Source organism: Scomber japonicus, chromosome 16, assembly GCF_027409825.1.
Source record: "Scomber japonicus isolate fScoJap1 chromosome 16, fScoJap1.pri, whole genome shotgun sequence".
NCBI lineage: Eukaryota > Metazoa > Chordata > Actinopteri > Scombriformes > Scombridae > Scomber > Scomber japonicus.
Genome location: NC_070593.1, coordinates 3,168,316 through 3,191,700, shown reverse-complemented (window position 1 = coordinate 3,191,700; position 23,385 = coordinate 3,168,316). Strand labels below are relative to the sequence as shown.

Genomic DNA, 23,385 nt, shown 5'->3' with positions numbered 1-23,385 from the left:
TTGAGGCCACTGGAATCACTATATAAGCAAACCATGAAAACCCTAAACAAGAAACCCTAATAGCTTGCACCACTGCAACATACTGGAAAAATATTATCTTTTAAGCTGGGAAAACATGATAAAGTAGCTTTGTGCGTCAATGAATACATTCAAATCAGATTACCAGAGAAGTCACAAGAGGAAACAGGTCCTTTTCCAGAGAATTAAGAACATGGTTTATCAATCTCTGAATCTGTCAGCACTAATCAGGATGATCTCATCACTTGACAAAACAGTTAGAACTGCTCTCCTGTCACCCGTCTGTTTTTATCTTACTTTTTTATCTTTTTAAAAAATCTTTTTATCTTCACTGGACCTGCCTTAGTGTTATTTTTATCAGGTTTCTTACACTTGTTTTTCTTATGTGTGTCCCTGTTTATGCAGTTAGTTTAGACTGCCAATTCTCACCTGGTCAGGGCCTACACATGAATAATTCTGCCATATTTACAGGAATGTTTATTGATATGCATTGTCCCTGACAAATAAATAAATACTTAAAAAAAAAATCCCTTGGTGGGCTGGTTCTGGCACGCACGCCGTTTGTTTGACACCCTTGATCTAAGCAGATGGTGCCACAATAATAATGCCTCTCTTAATGTCAGGAAGATAAAAGAAATCCCTGTTGACTTCAGAAAGATGAGAGAAAATCACATTCCCAATTCAATTAATAGCTCATCTCTTGACATGGTTGATAGTTTTTAGAATTCTTGGTAAATACATCTTAAACACCCTCACATACATGGTCTCTCAACACCAAGGAAGCTCAGCAGAGTCTGTATTCTCTGAGGTGTTTCATACCCAAAAAAACCGACTCATACATTTTTGCTGCTTGGGTCAATCTCATATACAGATAGAACCTGGAAAACCAAACCTGGAAAGTCCCAGGCACACCATGTTATGCAGTATTATAGGAATAATACCTTTGTTCTGCATATTTGTTTTCCCAGAGTCATCAAGGAAAACAAAAAGCCAGAAAAATAGTTTCACAAGGAGCAATAAAGACTCCTCCCTGCATCATCCAGACTTATAAAAACCCTCAGCAGGAATACCTTGATGATACTGGAGGAGTAAGCACATCTTTCATTCTTCTTCATCATTTCATACACAAACATCAACCATGGCAAACAAATCGTCATTTCTATCAGAGCTATCCAAGGAAACTGTCTTTACAACTGTGGTGCACAGGATTCCTGCTCTAATCTACCTCGGAGACGACAAGATCCTGTCCTTTGCAGAGCACAAGATGTCTACAAAGAATGCCGGCCCAGCGGTGCTGGACATGAGAGCAGGAAAGGTGAACAGGAATAAGGGAACCGATCCTGAGGTGACGATTAAGGTAATTATCTACAGCAACTGGTTGATTTATATATAACTTGTGACAACAGTTTCAAACCTAATCAATGCTAAGTTAACCATTATATTTACACATCTGATTTCTTTTTCTTAGTGGTCAGAGCTAAATCCAGTTAAGGAGGCACAACTTCCTGGATGCCATCCAATGAACCCCTGCCCGGTGTATGAGAAGGACAGCAAAACACTGTTCCTGTTCTTCATCTGTGTCAAAGACGGAGTCACAGAGCAATGGCAGATAAGCAACAACAAAAACGAGACCCATCTCTGCTACATCAAGAGCACTGATGATGGCCAGAACTGGAGTAAGGTGACTGTATTCACTGAAAATGAGTTGGTTGAAATCAAGCACTGGGCCGCAATGGCTGTTGGGCCAGGCCATGGTATTCAAATGGAGAGTGGTAGATTGATTGTTCCACTTTATGCTTATTATCGTAAAAACTCTTCTCGCTTCTCCCTCTGCCTGTACAGTGATGATCAGGGTAAATCTTGGAGACTGGGCAATAAACTTAAAACAGATTCAAATGAATGTGAAATGGCAGAGGTGTTTGATGATAAAGGCAACAGCATACTCTACTGCAATGCCCGTAATAAAAAAAATCGAGTAGAAGCTGTCAGCTATGATGGAGGAGAAGAGTTTCCCTGCAGTTGTGACAACAAGTCTAAACTTGTGGACACAGACACAGGCTGTCAGGGAAGTGTAGTCTCCTTTCCAGATCAAAGTGAAGTGCAGCCAGTTCGTAACAAGTGGCTCCTCTACAGCCACCCGACTGATAAGAACAGGAATAATTTAGGAGTGTATCTGAACAAAACCCCACAGGATCCAACACAATGGAGCAAACCCTCCATCATCAACAGTGGACCCAGTGCTTATTCAGACCTGGCTTACATTGATGATGGTTGGTTTGTTTGTTTAATGGAGTGTGGGAAGCTGACAGAAGTTGATCAGATAGCGTGTCGGGTTTTTAACTACAATGATGTGGAGCAGGCCATTGCAGAGTAGTCTGAGGTGAAGCCTTCTGACTTAACAGCAGAGAGAAAATCAGGGAAGCAGCTTCTGTCAATTACATCCCAAAACTATTGAACGAACTACCTTTAGATATCAGGGAAGCCAGTTCACTAAATATTTTTAAGAGAAAGCTAAAAATATATCTTTTCACTTTAGCTTTTAATTAGCTCTTCTATCAGTTACTACTGCACTTCTTTTAATAGTATTTTACTTGATTTTATTCTTTTTTTAACCATGTACTATTTTTGTTGTTATTTTTAGTCTTATATTCCATCTTATATTACATTAATGCTTTTATTTCTTCCTCCTTATATAGTTGAATTTGTAATGTTTTTATTTCTTTTCTGTTCTTTATTTTTAAACATCGCTCTACATTTTTTTATGTTCCTTTTGTGTAAATTAATGAGCTATACAAATCATGTTATTATTATTACTATTATGAGTATTTTAAAAAGTCTTTATATTAGACTTTTTCTTGTCACAATGATATTTTAATATGCTGATTTTGTTCTGCTACTGATGTAAATTCAACACATATGATTAGATTGATTTAGAGGAAGCTTAATGTTGCTTAGTATGTAAAAAAGTTGTTTTATGAGTGGTGAACTGATTTTGCCAAGAAACAACAACATTTACATCACATCACTACTGTGTTTATCATAATCTAGTCTGTATTATTGTAAGTCTGTAAGAATATTATAGAAAATGCCTGTTTGTTAGAGATCACTGAGATCTGTTGAAATCTGTTGAAATCTGCAGCTGAAAAATAAGTCATGGCTTTGTTTGATTGTACTTTCATATTTACTGATGCATAAAACAGAACTTGTTCTTTAAATAATAAAATATATTCATATAATGAAAAGTTGTTTCATTGCATTTTTGTTCCTGAAAATGATCCATTACAGGTTTGAGAATGAACATCACATATTTCTTAAACAACTGGGATCAAGTTTCCTGTGAGACTGAATATAAAAACGATAACTGCCAATACCTGACTGAAAAACATCTGGCCCAGTCGGCCTTTACCATGTCCCCCTCTAGTGTTTGGGAGGAACATTTCCCTTTAACCCAATCAAATACATGGCTCCTACAACAATAATAACCCTCTCATTAGTGTCTGCGAGTCATGGTATCATAGGTTTATCTGCCCAATCAAGCAACAATTAAGGTATGTATTATTCATTTAACGACTGAAGAGGCTGTTCAGAGATTAGACTTTTAGTTACTTAGAATAAACTGTCATTATAGGTCTGATGCAGCTGAGGATTCATCCAGAGGAGGGCTGTTTTATTCCAGTTTCACTATATAAACATTGAATTTGTGTGTAGACAGCAGACCTGTCCTGATGTGTAGGAGAAACTTAACATTAATTGTTGTTATATTCTCATCGATCCTGATGTAACTGTTGCTGCGCCTTGTGCGTAAATGAACACAGCACCTCTCTCAGTTTGGAGATGCACATGATCCTGCTGCCGTGTGATGCTGTAGGTAGGGGAGAACGTGATTGGTTGTCACATTCATTAGATCTTGGTCCCTAGAGGGCGCTGTGACAAAGTCTAGGTACTCAAAGTTTCAGAATTTGGGTGTGATGCTAGTTCTAGCAGGGCTGTTTCAAGGAATTTGGGGACTCCAAACAAAATGGACTTGGAAGACCCCCACCAACCCCTTACCACCACTTCCCGCCGACACCCCTGGACCAAAGCAAAAAAACCTACGCCTCACCGTCCCACCCCGCCCAAAGCCTACAGGAACCACAGCATAGACACACTGTTTAAGTTAAACCATACTTTATATAAATAAAATATTTTTGAACAGTGCAAATACTGCTTATTTAAGTTATTAACAAAAGTCATATTTAAATGTGAACATCTGAATCAAAACACTAACAAAAAACGCACACATGGTCTTTTTTCTAACAATTTGACAGCGTACACTATCAGTGAGGACTCTTGGCCACTGCGCAGGGTCATCAGCTATAATTACAGAGCTTGTGGTACCTTGTGCTGTGGACGTAACATCAGTGCTGAGAAGTGGTGCAGAGTCACTTAATGTTGATGTTGAGGCCATGGTACCACTGGATGTAGTCTCTTCCATGTCTTCTTCTTCCTCATGAATGGGAGATGAAGTTGATGGTGCAGCTGTGAAAACAATTCAGTGGGTCAACATAGACATTAGGAGGGCCCCATATTAAAAGAAATTGAAATGTCCAGTGAAATGTACAGCGGAAAATATGTTTGACCATTTTATCAATGGGGAAGATCACACGGTAACAGAGTTACACTTCTACTACATATTTTGGTGCCAATCAGTGATTATTGAACCGACATTTAAAAACAACTTGTCATTTTGTGTGTGCCTAGATGTATTTTAATGGCAACACAAAAAGATCTAATGAAATTAAGACCTTACATGACTTTGAAGCCAAAATGTGCTCGGTAACGGAGTTACAGAAAACACCATTTTTTAACCATAAAACTCAACATCGTCAAACATGGGGTTCTCAGAATATAACATTTTAAAAAGTCATATGGAAATGTCTTTATACTTGTTACCTGTCATATGACCGAAGATCGTATGTCCATGACAAATTTTGAAGCAAATTTTGCTCCAAAAAAACTTTGAAATGAGTACATATTAATTAGAAATAGTATTTATTATCATAATGAAAGAAAAAAACTAATCATTTTTACTATTTATTTTACCCCATAGTTTTAATCATAGATTCATAGAGTAAACAAAGGATGCAGTTAAAGGTACTAACTGAATAACAGAGTGTTAATGGAGTTCCTTCAAAGTTGCAAAGTTTGTAAACATCATTATGAATCTAATAACTTACTATGCTTATTTTGTTGTATATGCAGCCATAGTATTGCAGTGTTCTCAGCAGCACTCAGTGTTATTGTTGAAGATGCTTTAGTAGCCTACCATGACATCAGAAACTACACTGGTGATTTCACTCACCTTCATCAGTGGAGGCATCCCGAGGAAGAGGGCTTAGAAATTTAAGCAAAGCACCTTGAGGGAGAAAGAAAAGATATGGTGAGTGAACTGTTGCACCCAATGTGACTCTTGTCGTGTATTGAGATTCACAGCAGGCTAAACTCTCCCTTGCATCATATCCTCCAAGGAACAGGCAGGTGTTGTAGTAGGTTAGGATTTATTACAAGAAAGTGTGAAACTGAAATGGACATATAAAACTACAGAAAAGCATTCATTAATAAACAATACAGAATAGCTTGTCGTATATACAAGTTAGCTTATCGGTCAATTCAACGGTCGCTTGAAGCCTGAAATCTACCGTTATTATACGGCACCAACGGTCATACGTGCCAACAAAGTTACTCAAAAACGTTGCTAAACGTTACGAATATGTCACAGACATTAACAATGTACATTCTAGTAATTATCTATAACATGTTCACTTACTTATATTTCCACTCAAAGGGCTATAAACAAATATAACTAACTTAACAACTTTCATAAAGACGGAGCTTTTTTCCGTTGCCATGACACTACCATACTCTTATTGTGGCGCAGGTAAACAAAGCAACTTCCTGTTACATCACTTCCTTCTGCTTGCTATTGGCTAAGGCCGTGATACCAACGATAAATGAAAGAACGATGCCCCCTAGTGGCCTACAAGTTCTAGCAGTAAATAACAGTTCCAATACAGTGAGAGTTAGCATTACCATATTTTTTTCTGATTTTCATATTGACAAGGAATCCAGCTACTTTCACAGCTACCAGAGCTTAAAAACACCCCAAGTTAATGTTTATGTTAATACTTACTTACCACTTCTTGTAGCTTAACATAGCAGATTTAAGCATTCTGCTGTTTGAGAACAGAGGAATTTCAAATGTCATAAAGAGATTAAGTTAACAAGTCAGTTAATTAAGGGACTATGGTACAGTTCATAGTTAAGATAATATGTTAAATACGTTAATTGTGGTTAAAAATAGACACCACTACCTATATATTTTTATTTCATTGTGTCCTAAATAGTGATGAAAATGCAAATTTCATTGTACTCTACTGGTCAATGTGATAGCGTAATACTGAAAAATGTCAGCAGAGGGCGCATATAATTTGGGAGGAACCTCGTGCCTTATCATCAGTCTAAAAGGATAAGGCACGTACAAATCAATAAATAACTCACTTTAAATAACTTTACTATTTGCATCCTTAATACATCCTGAATGTATCTATTCTGCAACTCTAGCAGAAGTCCACTGCTGCAGCCCAAGGCAAATAAAAAACTGCTATAATAAAGTTAAGTTCAGTTAAAGTACACTTTTGCCGTGTAAACAGCCTTTGATTAGTCAACTCATCCCAGCTGTGTTCATCAACTCACCTGGTGCTGCTCCTGCTGAACTAGCTCTGCCCAGCTTCTCTCTCCTACAGCTCACTGCCTAAACTACGCCCACCTCCACACACCAAAAACACAATATCTGTCAAACTACAGGTTATAAATATTGTATCCCCTCAGATGCTTGAGGAAATTCCAGAATCCATAACTACCATAATCTTAACTACTGATGAATTTCTACTTCTGCAACATCGAGAGCATCCTGACAGGAAGCATCACTGCCTGGTATAGAAAACAGCACCAAACAGGATCAGAGGGCCTTCATAGAGATTCATTCAGCTGAATATACAACAGGTGGTGTTTTAACCTGTATAAAGTATATTTACACCAGGCACTGCAATGATGAAGCTTAGAGAATCATTAAGGATCCGAACCATCCAGATAATAGCCAGAAAATACCAGATACACAAGGCACAAGCACTGAGAGGCTCAGGATGAGTTTCTACCCTCAGACTACTATGACCCTCAATGAAGTCACTGCCTACTAACCCTAACCCTACCCCCAATCATACACATACACATGTATTATTGCAATATTTATTTATTTCCAATCGTTATTCAGATAGATAGATAGATAGATAGATAGATGGATAGATGCCAGTATGCAGATACAGTAATTTAATGGATCTTTTGAATAATTTTAGGCATGCCAGCAGTTAGGACTTGGGAATGGTGGTCAGTGGTATTCATTATTTTCTGCCACACTAACGGCATCATGAAACACCAAAATCCACCTAAACCATTAAATCTGCCTTCTAGTCTGTCTTCTCACAAAATACAAAATGCAATGTGAATTAAAAACAGACATAACTTAATGCAGACATGAGCAGATTAATGCATTTCCTTCATTTTCTTCATATTATATTTGTAGCTTGTTCCTTGTGAATTATGTGTATTGGCTGCATTATCATAATTAGGGATTTAATGAGCCTTCTACTCTTATGCTAATCCTTGGTGGCCCAGTGCTTTAAAATAATAAATTCATAAGTTCATCTCCACAAACAAAAAACACACCAACTTAGATATGAGTTGAGTTTATTGCAACAAAAGCAGCAGGATTTGCAGTGAAGGGGTGAAGGGATGGAGGGTTGAGGGGTTGTAGTGTTAAGGATGGAGGCATGAAGGGATGAAGGGGTTGAGGGGTTGTAGTGTTAAGGATGGAGGGATGAAGGGATGAAGGGATGGAGGTATAGGGTAAGGGGTAAAGGGATGAGGTGAGAATCAGGGTGCCAGTTTAATGACTTAAGGCGCGGGATGCTTTAATAAACTCATATCAATCTTCATCCTGTCCTGGATGGAGTGTCCCATGGTTCCTGAAATCAAACAAGAGAGAGAATATTGGAAAGGATTTTGAGTCACATCAAATGTTGGACAAACAAAAACTTTGAAGTAGATATAAAAAAAATTCACTAAAATGGATACTTCTAAAAAAGTGTGTGAAAGAATGTATAAACATGTTAAAGGTTTGACTCACAGACTGAATGTCCTCCTAGAAGTCCCACCTGCACCAAGTAATAATCATTGTTATAATAATATATAAATACAGATCAAATAAAAGATAATAATAAAATCCTGCTTTGTCCACATCTGATCAGAGAAATCATATCATGGAGAATTTAGTATCACACTGACAAGTGCAGACAGTAAAGATGATTATAAAGTGATTGCAGATAAAATCAATGTCAGATTTATTATTGATTCTGTTTCCACTGAATGATTTTAATGATGTTGACAGCTTCACCAGATGGATTCTTACTGTTTGTTTGATAAATTATAATAAAAAGGAAAAAGTGATGTAGCATCCTATCAAATGTTAACATATTATTCATCTTGACCAATTATATGTTGTTCAATCAGCTGAGCTCGGCTCTGTTTTCTGTACTGCAGCCATCTCTGTGAACAACTTAACAGACTTCTGCAGCTCTCTGACATTTAAGAGCATTTTTACATCAACAGAAGTTTATAAATACCTAACAACACAAACCTGTGAAACCAGAGATGTACTGAATCAAAGAACAGTTATTCCTTGTCTACAAAGGTCACATAGCAAAGCAGCACATTAACCAACATACACATTAACATTACAAAGTTACATGATGGTGACTTACTCTGATGTCAGTGACCAGTTGACCATCATCTTGCGTTTTCTCTGCTGACTCCCTTGACTGTAAAACAACACACACACACACACACACACACACACACACACACATACACACACACACACACACACACACACACACACACACACCCTCAGTTAGTCTGTCTTTATCAGCAGTGGTAACTTTATTAATCAATCAGAATCTGTTTGTTTGCACATTTAACAGATCAGCTGTCAGTCAGACTCAGCTTCTCTCCATTTCCTCACTAATCACTGAGTACATGAGGGCTGAGAGCAGTTATCAATCACATAACTGATATTTCTACAATTAATGTTAGAATACCAACTTTTAAAAGGAACCTCGACCATTAAAACTTGTAGACCTTATTAGATCATGTTGGCATCAACTATATAAATGTGATATAAAAACACTCTTGGTGTCTTAATTTCTCATGAAATTACAAATAATTCTATCTAATAATTCTATCACTCACTGCCTATACTAAGAATCGCAGCACAAGTGATGCTATAGCGACTATAATGCATCTTGCCCTGAAGCACCTAGAAAATCCAGCTGGATATGTCAGACTTCTTTTTGTCGATTTTAGTTCTGCTTTTAATCTTATCCAGCCACACATCCTTCTTAAAAAACTAGTTCAGTTGAATGTTAACCCTTTTTTAGTGAGGTGGTACTACTCCTTTTTATCCAATAGGCCACAGCAGGTCAAGTTCAACTCCGCTCTGTCTGATTTGGCTGAATGTAGCACTGGTGCCCCTCAGGGGTGTGTCAGTTCACCTTTTCTGTTCACATTGTATACCAACGACTGTGTCAGTTCTGAGCCAAACCAATTCATAGTAAAATTTTCTGATGACACAGTCATTCTTAGCCTGCTCAATGCCAATAATAATTTAAGTGTTCACCGAACTGCAGTTGACAAGTTTGTCAACTGGTGTGATGCAAATCTGCTGCATATTAACACAATAAAATCTGTAGAGATGCTGCTTGATCCTAGATCAGTTGGAGACCATAGTCCTGTGGCCGTCCATGGCCAAGATATCAAACAGGTGAAAACCTTCAAGTACTTAGGAGTACATGTTGACAGCGACCTGAGCTGGCGCACACAGGTGGCCAATGTGTGTGCCAGAATCCACCAGCGTCTTCATTTTTTACGTAGGCTCAGGGTTTTTGGAGTCTGTAAAAATATTATGTTGATTTTTTACAGAGCAACAATTGAGTCAGTCCTCCGTTATGGAATCACCAGCTGGTTTGGTAATCTAACAGTTAAATCCAGAGCTGAGATCTCAAGCCTAGTTAGAACTGCAGGTAAGATTATGGGAACAACACCCCCCCTTAATCCACAGGACCTGTTTGAGCAGGCGACTATGAGACAGACAAATGCCATTTTATCGGACAGTGCTCACGTTTTGAACACTGAATATGCTCTTCTGAATTCTGGGAAGAGATATAGACTTCCTCTGTGCAGGCACAATCGATATAAACACTCTTTTGTTCCTATATCAATTAAGCTTCTTAACAACCAGAAATGAATGTATGTGATGGTTTTATGTATGGAAATGAATTTGTGTATTATGACTCCAGATAATGGGTGGATGTATGCGAGTGAACGGATCTAAGAGTATCTGTGATGGAATGCTGGGATGTGTGACTGAACCCATATTTATGATGGAATGAATGTTTTGGTAGGTTGCTATGGTGATGTGGAGGGGGTGATGGGAGGTGATGTGAATGCCTGTGTGAATGCTTTGATGGGGAGGAGGGGGTATATGGCGGTACATGAGTAGGATCATCCAATGTCAGGTTGCGTTTGTTCCACCACTGTCTGTCTTTTTACCGTATGTCTGTATTGCATGTTGTTTTGTTTTTTACTGTATGTTATTTATGCAACACTGTCCCTGTCTCCAAGATAAATTTCTCCCTAGGGAGACCAATAAAGTAACCTAACCTAACCTAATCATAAATCGCCATTGTTGTTTATGTCACAATGCATTGTGGGTAGTGGTGTCAAATGTTTGCAGTGGTCTTCAGTCCCAGTCTGTTTACACTACAGTGAGATAAACATGGAGGAGAGGAGAGAGTGTCTATGCTAACAGAGAGTGTGTGTTATAGAGAGCTCTGCTTTCTGTCAGCAGCTGTTTGGATCAAACTATTGTATGATAAAACATATTCTAATAAAAATCATTTCAGATCTATCGTATGCTTTATACATGATGAGATTATATACAAGGTAACATTAAAACATGCTAACAAGATGCTAACAGGTTTGATATTATTCACAGGTATTGAGTGTATCACAGCAGCAGCAGCAGGAGAACTTGGAGGCAGTTTGTCTCAGTCAGGATGTTTTATGGGCTGCACAGTGCAGCATTGTGTTCATATTTTCTCTACTGTGGGACGTTAAAATACCAACAATGTATAACGGTCGCCTCTCCAATGCAACCAATTTACATCATCAACCCAAAGTTCATGGTGCACGTAGTGTAATGGCAGCCTCCATATGTCAATATATGTTTTAAACGTTGAGGATTTTTAAATGATGAAAATATTTCAATATTCAATATTTCAGACTCTGACAGACACAAAGAGAAAAACCACCAGAGTGGTAAATTACAACATTTACCATCTAGTCACATCAAATGTTGGATAAACACAAACTTTGAAGTAGATATCAAAAAAGTTCAGAAAAATTGATTCTTCTCAAAAAGTGCGTGAAAGAATGTATAAACAGGTTAAAGGTTTGACTCACAGACTGACTGAAGACTGGAGTGAATCATCACGTGATCCACCACCCTTCTTGTAGCTCTCCTCCCTGTAGAGTCGGCAGCAAGTAATAATCATTGTTATTGTTATAATAATATAGTAAAAAAGAAAATTCAATCATTATTATTATTACTATGACACTCAGAGCAAACTGATGGATGATCATTTATGAGTTTATAAAACAGAAGGACTGACTCCTGATGAAAACCTCTCTGTTAACTAAGATGAGTTTTAATCATTTAATAAAACACATTTTTCTTGTCATGAAGATAGAAATCAAACTAAACCAAACCAGATCAAGAAAGACCAAAAATAAAAGTTTATCAAGACACAACATGACAGTTTTAGCCATCTAGACATAACTGCTGGATATAAATCCATCAAAAAGACATCAGAAATGTTCAAGAAAATAACATTTGAGCTCATTTTGATGTAGAAGAAAAGTAAAGTAGATTTTATTGATCCAAGTGTCTGTCAGTGTGGATACAAGTGACAGAAAAGATCAATGTAAATATGATCAGCTAACAAAACAAACCTCTGAAACCAGAGATGTACTGAATCAAAGAACAGTTATTCCTTGTCTACAAAGGTCACATAGCAAAGCAGCACATTAACCAACATACACATTAACATTACAAAGTTACATCATGGTCACTTACTCTGCAAACGCCACGACGGCTGAGCTGTAAAACAACACACACATATTAACATATAACGGTCGCCTCTCCAATGCAACCAATCTACATAATCAACCCAAAGTTCATGGTTCACGTAGAGTATTGGCAGCCTCCATATATCAATATATGTTTTAAACGTTGAGGATTTTTAAATGATGAAAATATTTCAATATTCAATATTTCAGACTCTGACAGACACAAAGAGAAAAACCACCAGAGTGGTAAATTACAACATTTACCATCTAGTCACATCAAATGTTGAATAAACACAAACTTTGAAGTAGAAATCAAAAAAGTTCATAAAAATTGATTCTTTTAAAAAAGTGTGTGAAAGAATGTATAAACAGGTTAAAGGTTTGACTCACCGACTGACTGTCCTCCTAATGGTCGGCCTGCAGCAAGTAATAATCATTGTTATAATAATATATAAATATGGAGGAAATAAAATGAAATTTGATGAAATGGAAACAAACATGTTCTTCTTCAATGTGTGATATACATCAGAGAAATCATATCATGGAGAATTTAGTATCACACTGACAAGTGCAGACAGTAAAGATGATTATAAAGTGATTGCAGATAAAATCAATGTCAGATTTATTATTGATTCTGTTTCCACTGAATGATTTTAATGATGTTGACAGCTTCACCAGATGGATTCTTACTGTTTGTTTGATAAATGATAATAAAAAGGAAAAAGTGATGTAACATCCTATCAAATGTTCAAAGGCTAATAAAAGACTAAACATCTTTTATAATTCAATCATTATTATTATTATTATGACACTCAGAGCAAACTGATGGATGATGATTTATGAGTTCCTAAAACAGAAGGACTGACTCCTGATGAAAACTTCTCTGTTAACTAAGATGGAGGTTTTTATCATTTAATAAAACACAGTTATGAAGATATAAATGAAAGCAAAGCAGATCAAAAGAGACCAAGAAATAGTTTATGAAGAAGACCCAACATGAGAATATTAACCATCCAGACACAAAGCTGGATATAAAACCCTCAGAAATGTTCAGTAAACTGTATTCTGTTCCTACTGAATCATTTCTGGTCCTAACATTTGAGCTCATTTTGATGTTGAAGAAAAGTAAAGTAGATTTTATTGATTCAAGTGTCTGTCAGTGTGGATACAAGTGACAGAAAAGATCAATGTAAATATGATCAGCTAACAAAACAAACCTCTGAAACCAGAGATGTACTGAATCAAAGAACAGTTATTCCTTATCTACAAAGGTCACATAGCAAAGCAGCACATTAACCAACATACACATTAACATTAGAAAGTTACATCATGGTGACTTACAGGACTGTGCTTTCGTGTGCCCCCATGATTACCAGTCAGGGATATCACAAACTCTGCACTGGGCTGTAAAAGAACACACACACACACACACACACACACGCTGTGAAGTTCACTGACACAGAGAATGTACTTCACTTTGTGTCTATTTAGTTTCTCATTTCAGACCCTGCACTACTTTATATGACCACTAGATGTCCTCAGTTAGTTTGTCTTTAACAGCTGTGGTAAATGGTAAAATTGTATCTCTCCATTTCCTCACTAATCACTGAGTATGTGAGGGCTGAGAGCAGTTATCAATCAAATAACTGATATTTCTGCAATAAATGCCAAAATACTAACTCTGAAAACATGTTGTAGATACTTAATATACAAACATTAAGGATCCCGGAGGATAAGGGTTACTGACTTTTGGGATCCCCTGACTTTTCCCTGAGCATCACTATGAGGCTGACAGATTTAATTCCTAATGAAATGTCTAAGCAGGACTCAGGACCAACTCAGGATGAATTGTAACACCTTCATCCCCTCACTTTTCATGTAGTGCCATCATTAGGTAAGATATTCATTTGTTCAGTACTTTGGTACAAATTAGCAAATATCAGACCAAGACAGTGACACCTATATCTGCCTGACAGTCGACTGGTGGAGTCCAAACTTCTTTAGAAATGGCTTTGTAACACTTTGTTGGAGCCATGGCACACTTGTGTTGTGAATGTCAGACTTTTACAGTGAACACCCAGATTTCTCTTCTTTAAATAAATCTTCCCATTGACTGAAACCACTGACTCTAATTTCTCCTTCAAATGAATTGATAATCCTACAGATTCAGATACTTTTGCCTCACACAAATAGGAAAGAAGATGGAATAATTTTCCTCAATAAATAAATTAAATATTTTTAGTCTGGGTTGTTTTATTGGATTCCTTTTGTGTAGTTTTATGACTTCTGTAAAACTCAAATCATGTTTTAGATCAAATTTATGCAGAAACATTAAAACTGTGAAGGGTTCACAACATTTTCGAGCAGCACTGTATGTATAATTTAAATAATTGCAATTAAGGCTAACATTTGAAACTTTTGTTCACACTGATCTGACTGTATGTCAAGTAAAAGGTAGCGTCAACTGAAACATTTAGAAATGTACAGTATTTCACTAACGGATAAAGAAAACAATCACACAGTCACAAATTCCTGTACATTCAGTGACACCTGACCTGAACAGCCACTATTCTAACCCTTTACAGACCAGGCTATCTAATAGATGCAAAATACTAGAGAGAAATAAAAGAAGCAAAATGAGCCCCCTGTGTGCACCTCTACTGAATAAAGCCAGGCAAACTTGTGCATTCATAAGATTGTATTACGAAAAAATGTCTGTGCTGAAATGTGGGGAAAATCCTTAAACACAGCAGACAACCTCTGTCGATTCAGAGCAGTTAAATAAACCCAACTTCACTGTCCATGACCTGTATGTCTATTTTATGCTGTGACAAATTTCTGTTGACAAAGTTGCTCAACAAAATCTCTGAATCAAACCACGAAGTAAAGCAACACAATGTTTAAATAAACGTGAGAGGAAATCATAATGATTTGATGAATAACACAAATACTGTTGGTTTGAAGAAAATGATATAATAATCATAATAATTAAGCTAATTAACCTCTAAAAATGATATGTTATTGCTTCCAACAATATATATAGGCTATATAAAAAGTTATAATCCCTAATAATACATAAATAGTTACAATACCTTAAAAGTGTGAGACAAACTGCGTCATCGGTGTTAGAGTCAACTCTCTGCAAGTAAACAACAAGAAATGAGGAAGAGATTCCTGTGTGCTAGTCCGTCTTACTGGTTTAATTTAACACACGCCCTTTCTCCCTTATGACATTACCTTCATCAAAAGTAGACAATTTAAAAAAAAAATGTATTCAACACACAATTGAAAGATACCTATAGGTTGTTTTTGATGTTCATTCAAAGTGAAAATACAGTTAGCCCACTTAAAACTGATTATGTCATCGGGCAACGCATTTAACATTTGTAATAACATTTAAACAGTTTATTATATATATTTATATTTCAAATGTCTTCAAGAGCTCCTTTATAAAACTGATATTACAACTCTATTTTATTTATAAAGCTTTGAAAAGGAGATACCTTTCTTTGTTTTGCACATAACACAAGTTATGTTTTTTGAGAGAGACTAAAGAGATGTGTATGCTATGGTGGAAGACTCAGATTCTTTATAAGTACCAATGCAGTAAAAAAAGTACATAAGTTAAAAACATTGTTAAGCCCTGCACACTTTGCTGTCCCATCTGGAACATCCTGGGATATTAAGTGTGTGGATGATACCACTGTGTTTGGACTTATACATAAGGGTGATCAGTCTGCGTTCAGAAATGACGTCTGCAGATTGAGAGAATGATATGCCACTAACAACCTGTGACTCGGATCAGTTTCAGGGAAGAGGGTGTGTAGAACCTGCTCTACTACATACCATGCCAACCTGTCCCAACAGATGCACCTGTCATCCTGTGGTGCTAGTGCAGTTTACCAGCTACATTGTGGCAGACAAGAAATCTCTTCAAAGAGTCAGGACATTAGAAACAAATGACAACATGTACTTACTCTGTTTTATAATATTTATTGTTTGTTTAATATTCAGACTGTAATGTGTCTAGTTGTAGTTTTACATTAATGTATATAGTTATGTTACTGCATGTACCACTGGAGACACTTCATTTCATTGAACATTGCCCAATGACATTAAAGGCACTGACATTGAAAGTAACAGTGAAGCATCAGTGTTTCTGTTGTAGCTGCTGGAGGTGGAGCTAGTTTGTACTACTTTATATACAGTTAGATAGTTTAGTCCAGTGGTTCCCAACCTAGGGGTGGGGCCCCTGCAAAGGGTCAGCAGATAAATGCGAGGGCTGCTGAGATGATTAATGAGACATATTGATTGATGATGTTTCTATAACATCACCCAGTACAACAGAGAAGAATTTTGGCTGGACACAAAACAAAAGCAGCACTTTCTAATGTCCCAGATCTTAATATTTTTTCTTGCCATCAAAAATTACATAATTGTGTAAATTATGATAGAGGAATTTATCTTAAGTGTTGGGGAAAATTAATTGTAATTCAGAATAACCAGATTAACTACATAATTTAATTCCATCTAATCTAATTACATCTAATGGCAAATATTTCTGTAAGAAGCAGAATAAGTCACTTTGTCCCCTGAGATGAAGGTAGAAAATATATTTTACAGCTATCATTACACTCAACACTGCTAATTAACATTGCTTACAACTGACTGAAATAGGGCTGTGCCGTATGTGGGTATACTTGGGCTGTTTTCATGTATAGTATTTATTGATTATCTTTTTCCTTCATTTTTATTTATTTCTATTTCTTTTTTTATTATTATTATGAATGATGCACTGACTGGTGAGCATTTTAAAATTTCACTGTACTTATGACAATGACAATACAATAAAGACCTATTCTATTCTAGTTATAATCATTGTTATGATAACACATTGAAGAAGCAACATTTTTCATCTATTTATAGTCGATTTTTTATTCTTTTTTCACTGAATGATGTTTAATGACGTTGACAAAACCTGCTCTGTATTAATGATGCTGCTTTGACCTGTAAGACACTTGATCATACACAGAGGTCATTCAATATGCTATCTAAATAAATGTGCCTACTATAACATTATACTGTTTCCTGTATCAACAATCAGTGTTGGCTGATTGAAGTTGCACTGTTACTCATATTATTCTAGTGTAGCATAGATAGCATGCTGTGTTCCATTTACCTCAAGTTGGAAGTTGGAGCTGGGAATTGTTGTGTATTGATAAGTTTGTCCTGATTGAGATACCGTCATGTGTTGTCATGTCTTGTAAAAACAAGAAAGTAAAACGGACTTTAATAGTTGTAATACGAGTGGGTATACAACAACAGTGGTGATGAGGTAATGTGTTCTCACATTGTGTTTGTTATTTTTGGACGCCAGTTGTGACGACAAGTCTAAACTTGTGGACACAGACACAGGCTGTCAGGGAAGTGTAGTCTCCTTTCCAGATCAAAGTGAAGTGCAGCCAGTTCATAACAAGTGGCTCCTCTACAGCCACCCGACTGATAAGAACAGGAATAATTTAGGAGTGTATCTGAACAAATCCCCACAAGATCCAACACAATGGAGCAAACCCTCCATCATCAACTATGGACCCAGTGGTTATTCAGACCTGGCTTACATTGATGATGGTTGGTTTGTTTGTTTAATGGAGTGTGGGAAGCTGACAGAAACTGAGCAGATAGCGTGTCGGGTTTTTAGCTACAATGATGTTGAGCAGGCCATTGCAGAGTAGTCTGAGGTGAAGTCTTATACTAAACAGCAGAGAGAAAATCAGGGATGCAGCTTCTGTCAATTACATCCCAATACTATTGAACAAACTACCTTTAGATATCAGGGAAGCCAGTTCACTAAATATTTTTAAGAGAAAGTTAAAAACTTATCTCTTCACTTTAGCTTTTAATTAGCTCTTCTATCAGTTACTACTGCACTTCTTTTAATAGTTGTATTTTACTTTATTTTATTCTTTTTTTAACCATGTAATATTTTTGTTGTTATTTTTAGTCTTATATTCCATCTTATATTCCATTCATGTTTTTATTTCTTCCTCCTTATATAGTTGTATTTGTAATGTTTTTATTTCTTTTCTGTTCTTTATTTTTAAACATTGCTCTACACTTATTTTATGTTCCTTTTGTGTGAATTAATGAGCTATACAAATCATGTTATTATTATTACTATTATGAGTATTTTAAAAAGTCTCTATATGAGACTTCATTATTTTAATATGCTGATTTTGTTGTGCTACTGAGGTATATTCAACACATATGATATTTAGAGGAAGCTTAATGTTACTCAGTATGTAAAAAAGTTGTTTAATGAGTGGTGAATGGTTTCATTTCTTGTTTGTTTTACAAAGGAAACTGATTTTGCCAAGAAACAACAACATTAACATCACATCACTACTGTGTTTGTCATAATCTAGTCTGTATTATTGTAAGTCTGTAAGAATATTATAGAAAATGCCTGTTTGTTAGAGATCACAGACATCTGTTGAAATCTGTTGAAATCTGCAGATGAAAAATAAGTCATGGCTTTGTTTGATTGTACTTTCATATTTACCAATGCATAAAACAGAACTTGTTCTTTAAATAATAAAATATATTCATATACTGGAAAGTTATTTCATTGCATTTTTGTTCCTGAAAATGATCCACTACAGGTTTGAGAATGAACATCACACAACTGGGATCAAGTTTCCTGTGAGATTGAATATAAAACCAATAACTGCCAATACCTGACTGAAAAACATCTGGCCCAGTCGGCCTTTACCATGTCCCCCTCTAGTGTTTGGGAGGAATATTACCCTTTAACCCAATCAAATACATGGCTCCTACAACAATAATAACCCTCTCATTAGTGTCTGCGAGTCATGGTATCATAGGTTTATCTGCCCAATCAAGCAACAATTAAGGTATGTATTATTCATTTAATGATTTACTTAAACGACTGAAGAGGCTGTTCAGAGATTAGACTTTTAGTTACTTAGAATAAACTGTCATTACAGGTCTGATGCAGCTGAGGATTCATCCAGAGGAGGGCTGCTTTATTCCAGTTTCACTATATAAACATTGAACTTGTGTGTAGACAGCAGACCTGTCCTGATGTGTAGGAGAAACTTAACATTAATTATTGTTATATTCTCATCGATCCTGATGTAACTGTTGCTGCGCCTTGTGCGTAAATGAACACAGCACCTCTCTCAGTTTGGAGATGCACATGATCCTGCTGCCGTGTGATGCTGTAGGTAGGGGAGAACGTGATTGGTTGTCACATTCATTAGATCCCTAGAGGGTACTGTGACAAAGTGTAGGTACTGAAAGGGTGTGATGCTAGTTCTAGCAGGGCCGTTTCAAGGAATTTGGGGACTCCAAAGAAAATGGACTTGGAAGAACCCCACCCACCCCTTACCACCACTTCCCAACAACACCCCTGGACCACAGCAAAAAAACCAACGCCTCACCGTCCCACCCCGCCCGCCCAAAGCCTACAGGAACCACAGCATAGACACACTGTTTAAGTTAAACCACACTTTATATAAATAAAATATTTTTGAACAGTGCAAATACTACTTATTTAAGTTATTAACAAAAGTCATATTTAAATGTGAACATCTGAATCAAAACACTAACAAAAAAAGCACACATGGTCTTAACAATTTGACAGCACACACTATCAGTGAGGACTCTTGGCCACTGCGCAGGGTCATCAGCTATAATTACAGAGCTTGTGGTACCTTGTGCTGTAGAGGTAACATCAGTGCTGAGAAGTGGTGCAGACTCAATTTGTGTTGATGTTGAGGCCATGGTACCACTGGATGTAGTCTCTCCCATGTCTTCTTCTTCCTCATGAATGGGAGATGAAGTTGATGGTGCACCTGGGAAAATAATTCAGTGGGTCAACATAGACATTAGGAGGGCCCCATATTAAAAGAAATTGAAATGTCCAGTGAAATGTACAGCGGAAAATATGTTTGACCATTTTATCAATGGGGAAGATCACACGGTAACAGAGTTACACTTCTACTACATAATTTGGTGCCACCCAGTGATTATTGAAATGGAATTTAAAAACAACATGTCATTTTGTGTGTGCCTAGATGTATTTTAATGGCAACACAAAAAGATCTAATTAAATTAAGACCTTATATGACTTTGAAGCCAAAATGTGCTCGGTAACGGAGTTACAGAAAATGAACACCATTTTTTAACCATAAAACTCGTCAAACATGGGGTTCTCAGAATATAACACTTTAAAAAGTCATATGGAAATGTTTTTATACTTGTTTTCTGTCATATGACCGAAGATCGTATGTCCATGACAAATTTTGAGGCATTTAATAGAATATGTCATGGTAATGGAGTTACAAATGTTTTCTATTAATGAAACAAGATTTCATTGCATGAATTGTTCCAAAAAAACTTTGAAATCAGTACATATTAATTTGAAATAGTATTTATCATCATAATGAAAGAAAGAAAAAAAAACTAATCATTTTTACAATTTATTTTACCCCATAGTTTTAATCATAGATTCATAGAGTAACAAAGGACACAGTTAAAGGTACTAACTGATTAACAGAGTGTTAATGGAGTTCCTACAAAGTTGCAAAGGTTGTAAACATCATTATGAATGTAATAACTTACTATGCTTATTTTGTTGTATATGCAGCCATAGTAATTTGCGGTGTTCTCAGCAACACAGTGGCATTGTTAAAAATGCTTTAGTACCATGACATCAGAAACTACACTGGTGATTTCACTCACCTTCATCAGTGGAGGCATCCCGAGGAAGAGGGCTTAGAAATTTAAGCAAAGCACCTTGAGGGAGAAAGAAAAGATATGGTGAGTGAACTGTTGCACCCAATGTGACTCTTGTCGTGTATTGAGATTCACAGCCAGCTAAACTCTCCCTTGCATCATATCCTCCAAGGAACAGGCAGGTGTTGTAGTAGGTTAGGATTTATTACAAGAAAGTGTGAAACTGAAATGGACATATAAAAATACAGAAAAGCATTCATTAATAAACAATACAGAATAGCTTGTCGTATATACAAGTTAGCTTATCGGTCAATTCAACGGTCGCTTGAAGCCTGAAATCTACCGTTATTATACGGCATTAACGGTCATACGTGCCAACAAAGTTACTCAAAAACGTTGCTAAACGTTACGAATATGTCACAGACATTAACAGTGTACATTCTAGTAATTATCTATAATATGTTCACTTACTTATATTTCCACTCAAAGGGCTATAAACAAATATAACTAACTTAACAACTTCATAAAGACGGAGCATTTTTCCGTTGCCATGACACTACCATATTCTTATTGTGGCGCAGGTAAACAAAGCAACTTCCTGTTACATCACTTCCTGCTGCTTGCTATTGGCTAAGGCCTTGATACCAACAATAAATGAAAGAACTATGCCCCCTAGTGGCCTACAAGTTCTAGCAGTAAATAACAGTTCCAATACAGTGAGAGTTGGCTTTACCATATTTTTTTTTTCTGATTTTCATATTTACAAGGAATCCAGCTGCTTTCACAGCTCAGAGCATCCACAGAGATGAAAATGCACAATATTGTCATATAAGAACAAAAATGCACTTATAGGAACGAGTTTTCCAGTTTATGTCCTCTTGGTGCAGGAGATGTGTTAGGTTGTTGTATTTCAATGAAACGAAATGTAAAGGATTAAAAAAATACAGTATATGTACAGGAATTTAAAATGTCTTAAAAAAGATGTTAAAAAGTCAGTTCATTAAGGGACTATATGGTACAGTTCATAGTTAATATAATATGTTAAATAAGTTAAGTGTGGTTAAAAATAGATACTACTATATTTTCTTATTTCATTGTGTCCTAAATAGTGATTAAAATGCACATTTCATTGTACTATACTGGTCAACGTGTTAGCGTAATACTGAAACATGTCAGCAGAGGGCGCATAGAGTTTGAGAGGAACCTAAAAGCCCCACAGAGGCGGCGCTGCAGAATAAAACCTGCAGCGGAGCCGAAAATTGTTAACCTTTTAGAAAAATACCAGATTCATTTTGATGTTCCTGAAATGAAATTTACAACTGCTGCACTTTAAACTGATGATGTCATCGAGCAATGCAATGCGTTTCTTCATGTTTCTCCTGGGATGACTTGAACTTCACATAATAGTGAGATACTAATATATATTGCGTGCTCTGTTTACCCAAATGTGTAGTAGAAACACTTGACTTTATTCTCAGCAGAATAATCCAACAAAGGGAGAGGTGTTTCATTTTCAGCGTAATAAATGAAGCAGTGGGATAAAAAGGACAGTAAAAATCAGGGAGGCCATAAAGTGCTGACTTGAGTCGGTGACGTCACACAAATTGCACACTTACAACACAAACTCTTCATCACGTTTTAACTGAAGACAGACTGTAAGAGCTGCACATTTAACACACCTTTCATCCAGGTGCCATATGATTTTATTGTACTTAAATCGTCTCCCGTTGCTGCTATTCTGTCTTCATTGACTTTCTTCTACGGAGGACTACAGCCCCAATCACTAACTTACCAAAACCGCTACCGCCATCTAGTGGCGAAAGTGAATATCGCTCAACAGATACTTCAGGCGAAATCAGGTGAGTTTGCTTAGAAGTGACACGAAGCATCTTATGTATTAATAACCAGACAAATAATGGTGGAGGGTCCAACACAATGACACAAAATAATACAGTGAGAAACAAAGACAAAACATCAGCTGGTCAGTGTATGCTTGGCCTCTGAAAATACATATAACAAACATATAAGGACTATAAATACAATGGGGCTCTCTAACCCTGTCTGCTCTCCACTAACTATTCTGTTTAACAGCCAGAATTACCTCTACACACAGTACATATGTTTATCATTTGTATTTCTTTATAAATAATTATAGGTTTTTGCTTTTATCAGACTTTTCACTTTCTAAAAGTAGAGGGGTTGGGCTGTACCACACACACACACACACGCACGCATGCACGCACACACACACACACACACACGCACGCACGCACGCACACACACACACACACACACACACACACACACACACACACACACACACACTTTGAT

General features: G+C 36.6%; 1 protein-coding gene and 1 long non-coding RNA gene across 2 annotated transcripts; one reads left to right on the top strand and one right to left on the bottom strand.

The window, feature by feature from the left end:
- The first annotated feature begins 1,156 nt into the window (after positions 1 to 1,156).
- Positions 1,157 to 2,392, top strand: LOC128375803 (sialidase-3-like). The gene is made up of 2 exons (XM_053336220.1): positions 1,157 to 1,375; positions 1,487 to 2,392. The coding sequence occupies exons 1-2, from the start codon at positions 1,157 to 1,159 to the stop codon at positions 2,390 to 2,392; spliced, it is 1,125 nt and encodes a 374-aa protein (XP_053192195.1).
- Positions 2,393 to 4,433: 2,041 nt separating this feature from the next.
- On the bottom strand, positions 4,434 to 22,803 carry LOC128375679 (uncharacterized). Its single transcript, XR_008323102.1, has 3 exons — positions 22,734 to 22,803; positions 5,360 to 5,413; positions 4,434 to 4,536 (listed from the first exon to the last, which is right to left on the bottom strand). It is a non-coding gene; the product is annotated as an uncharacterized LOC128375679 (long non-coding RNA).
- Between the last annotated feature and the right edge of the window lie 582 nt (positions 22,804 to 23,385).

What these genes read in the sequence shown, in the direction of transcription:
- LOC128375803 (XM_053336220.1), top strand. Translation starts at nt 1,157, where the DNA reads ATGGCAAACAAATCGTCATTTCTATCAGAGCTATCCAAGGAAACTGTC. An exon ending in ATCCTGAGGTGACGATTAAG is followed by an intron (nt 1,376 to 1,486) that starts GTAATTATCTAC and finishes TCTTTTTCTTAG; the next exon opens with TGGTCAGAGCTAAATCCAGT.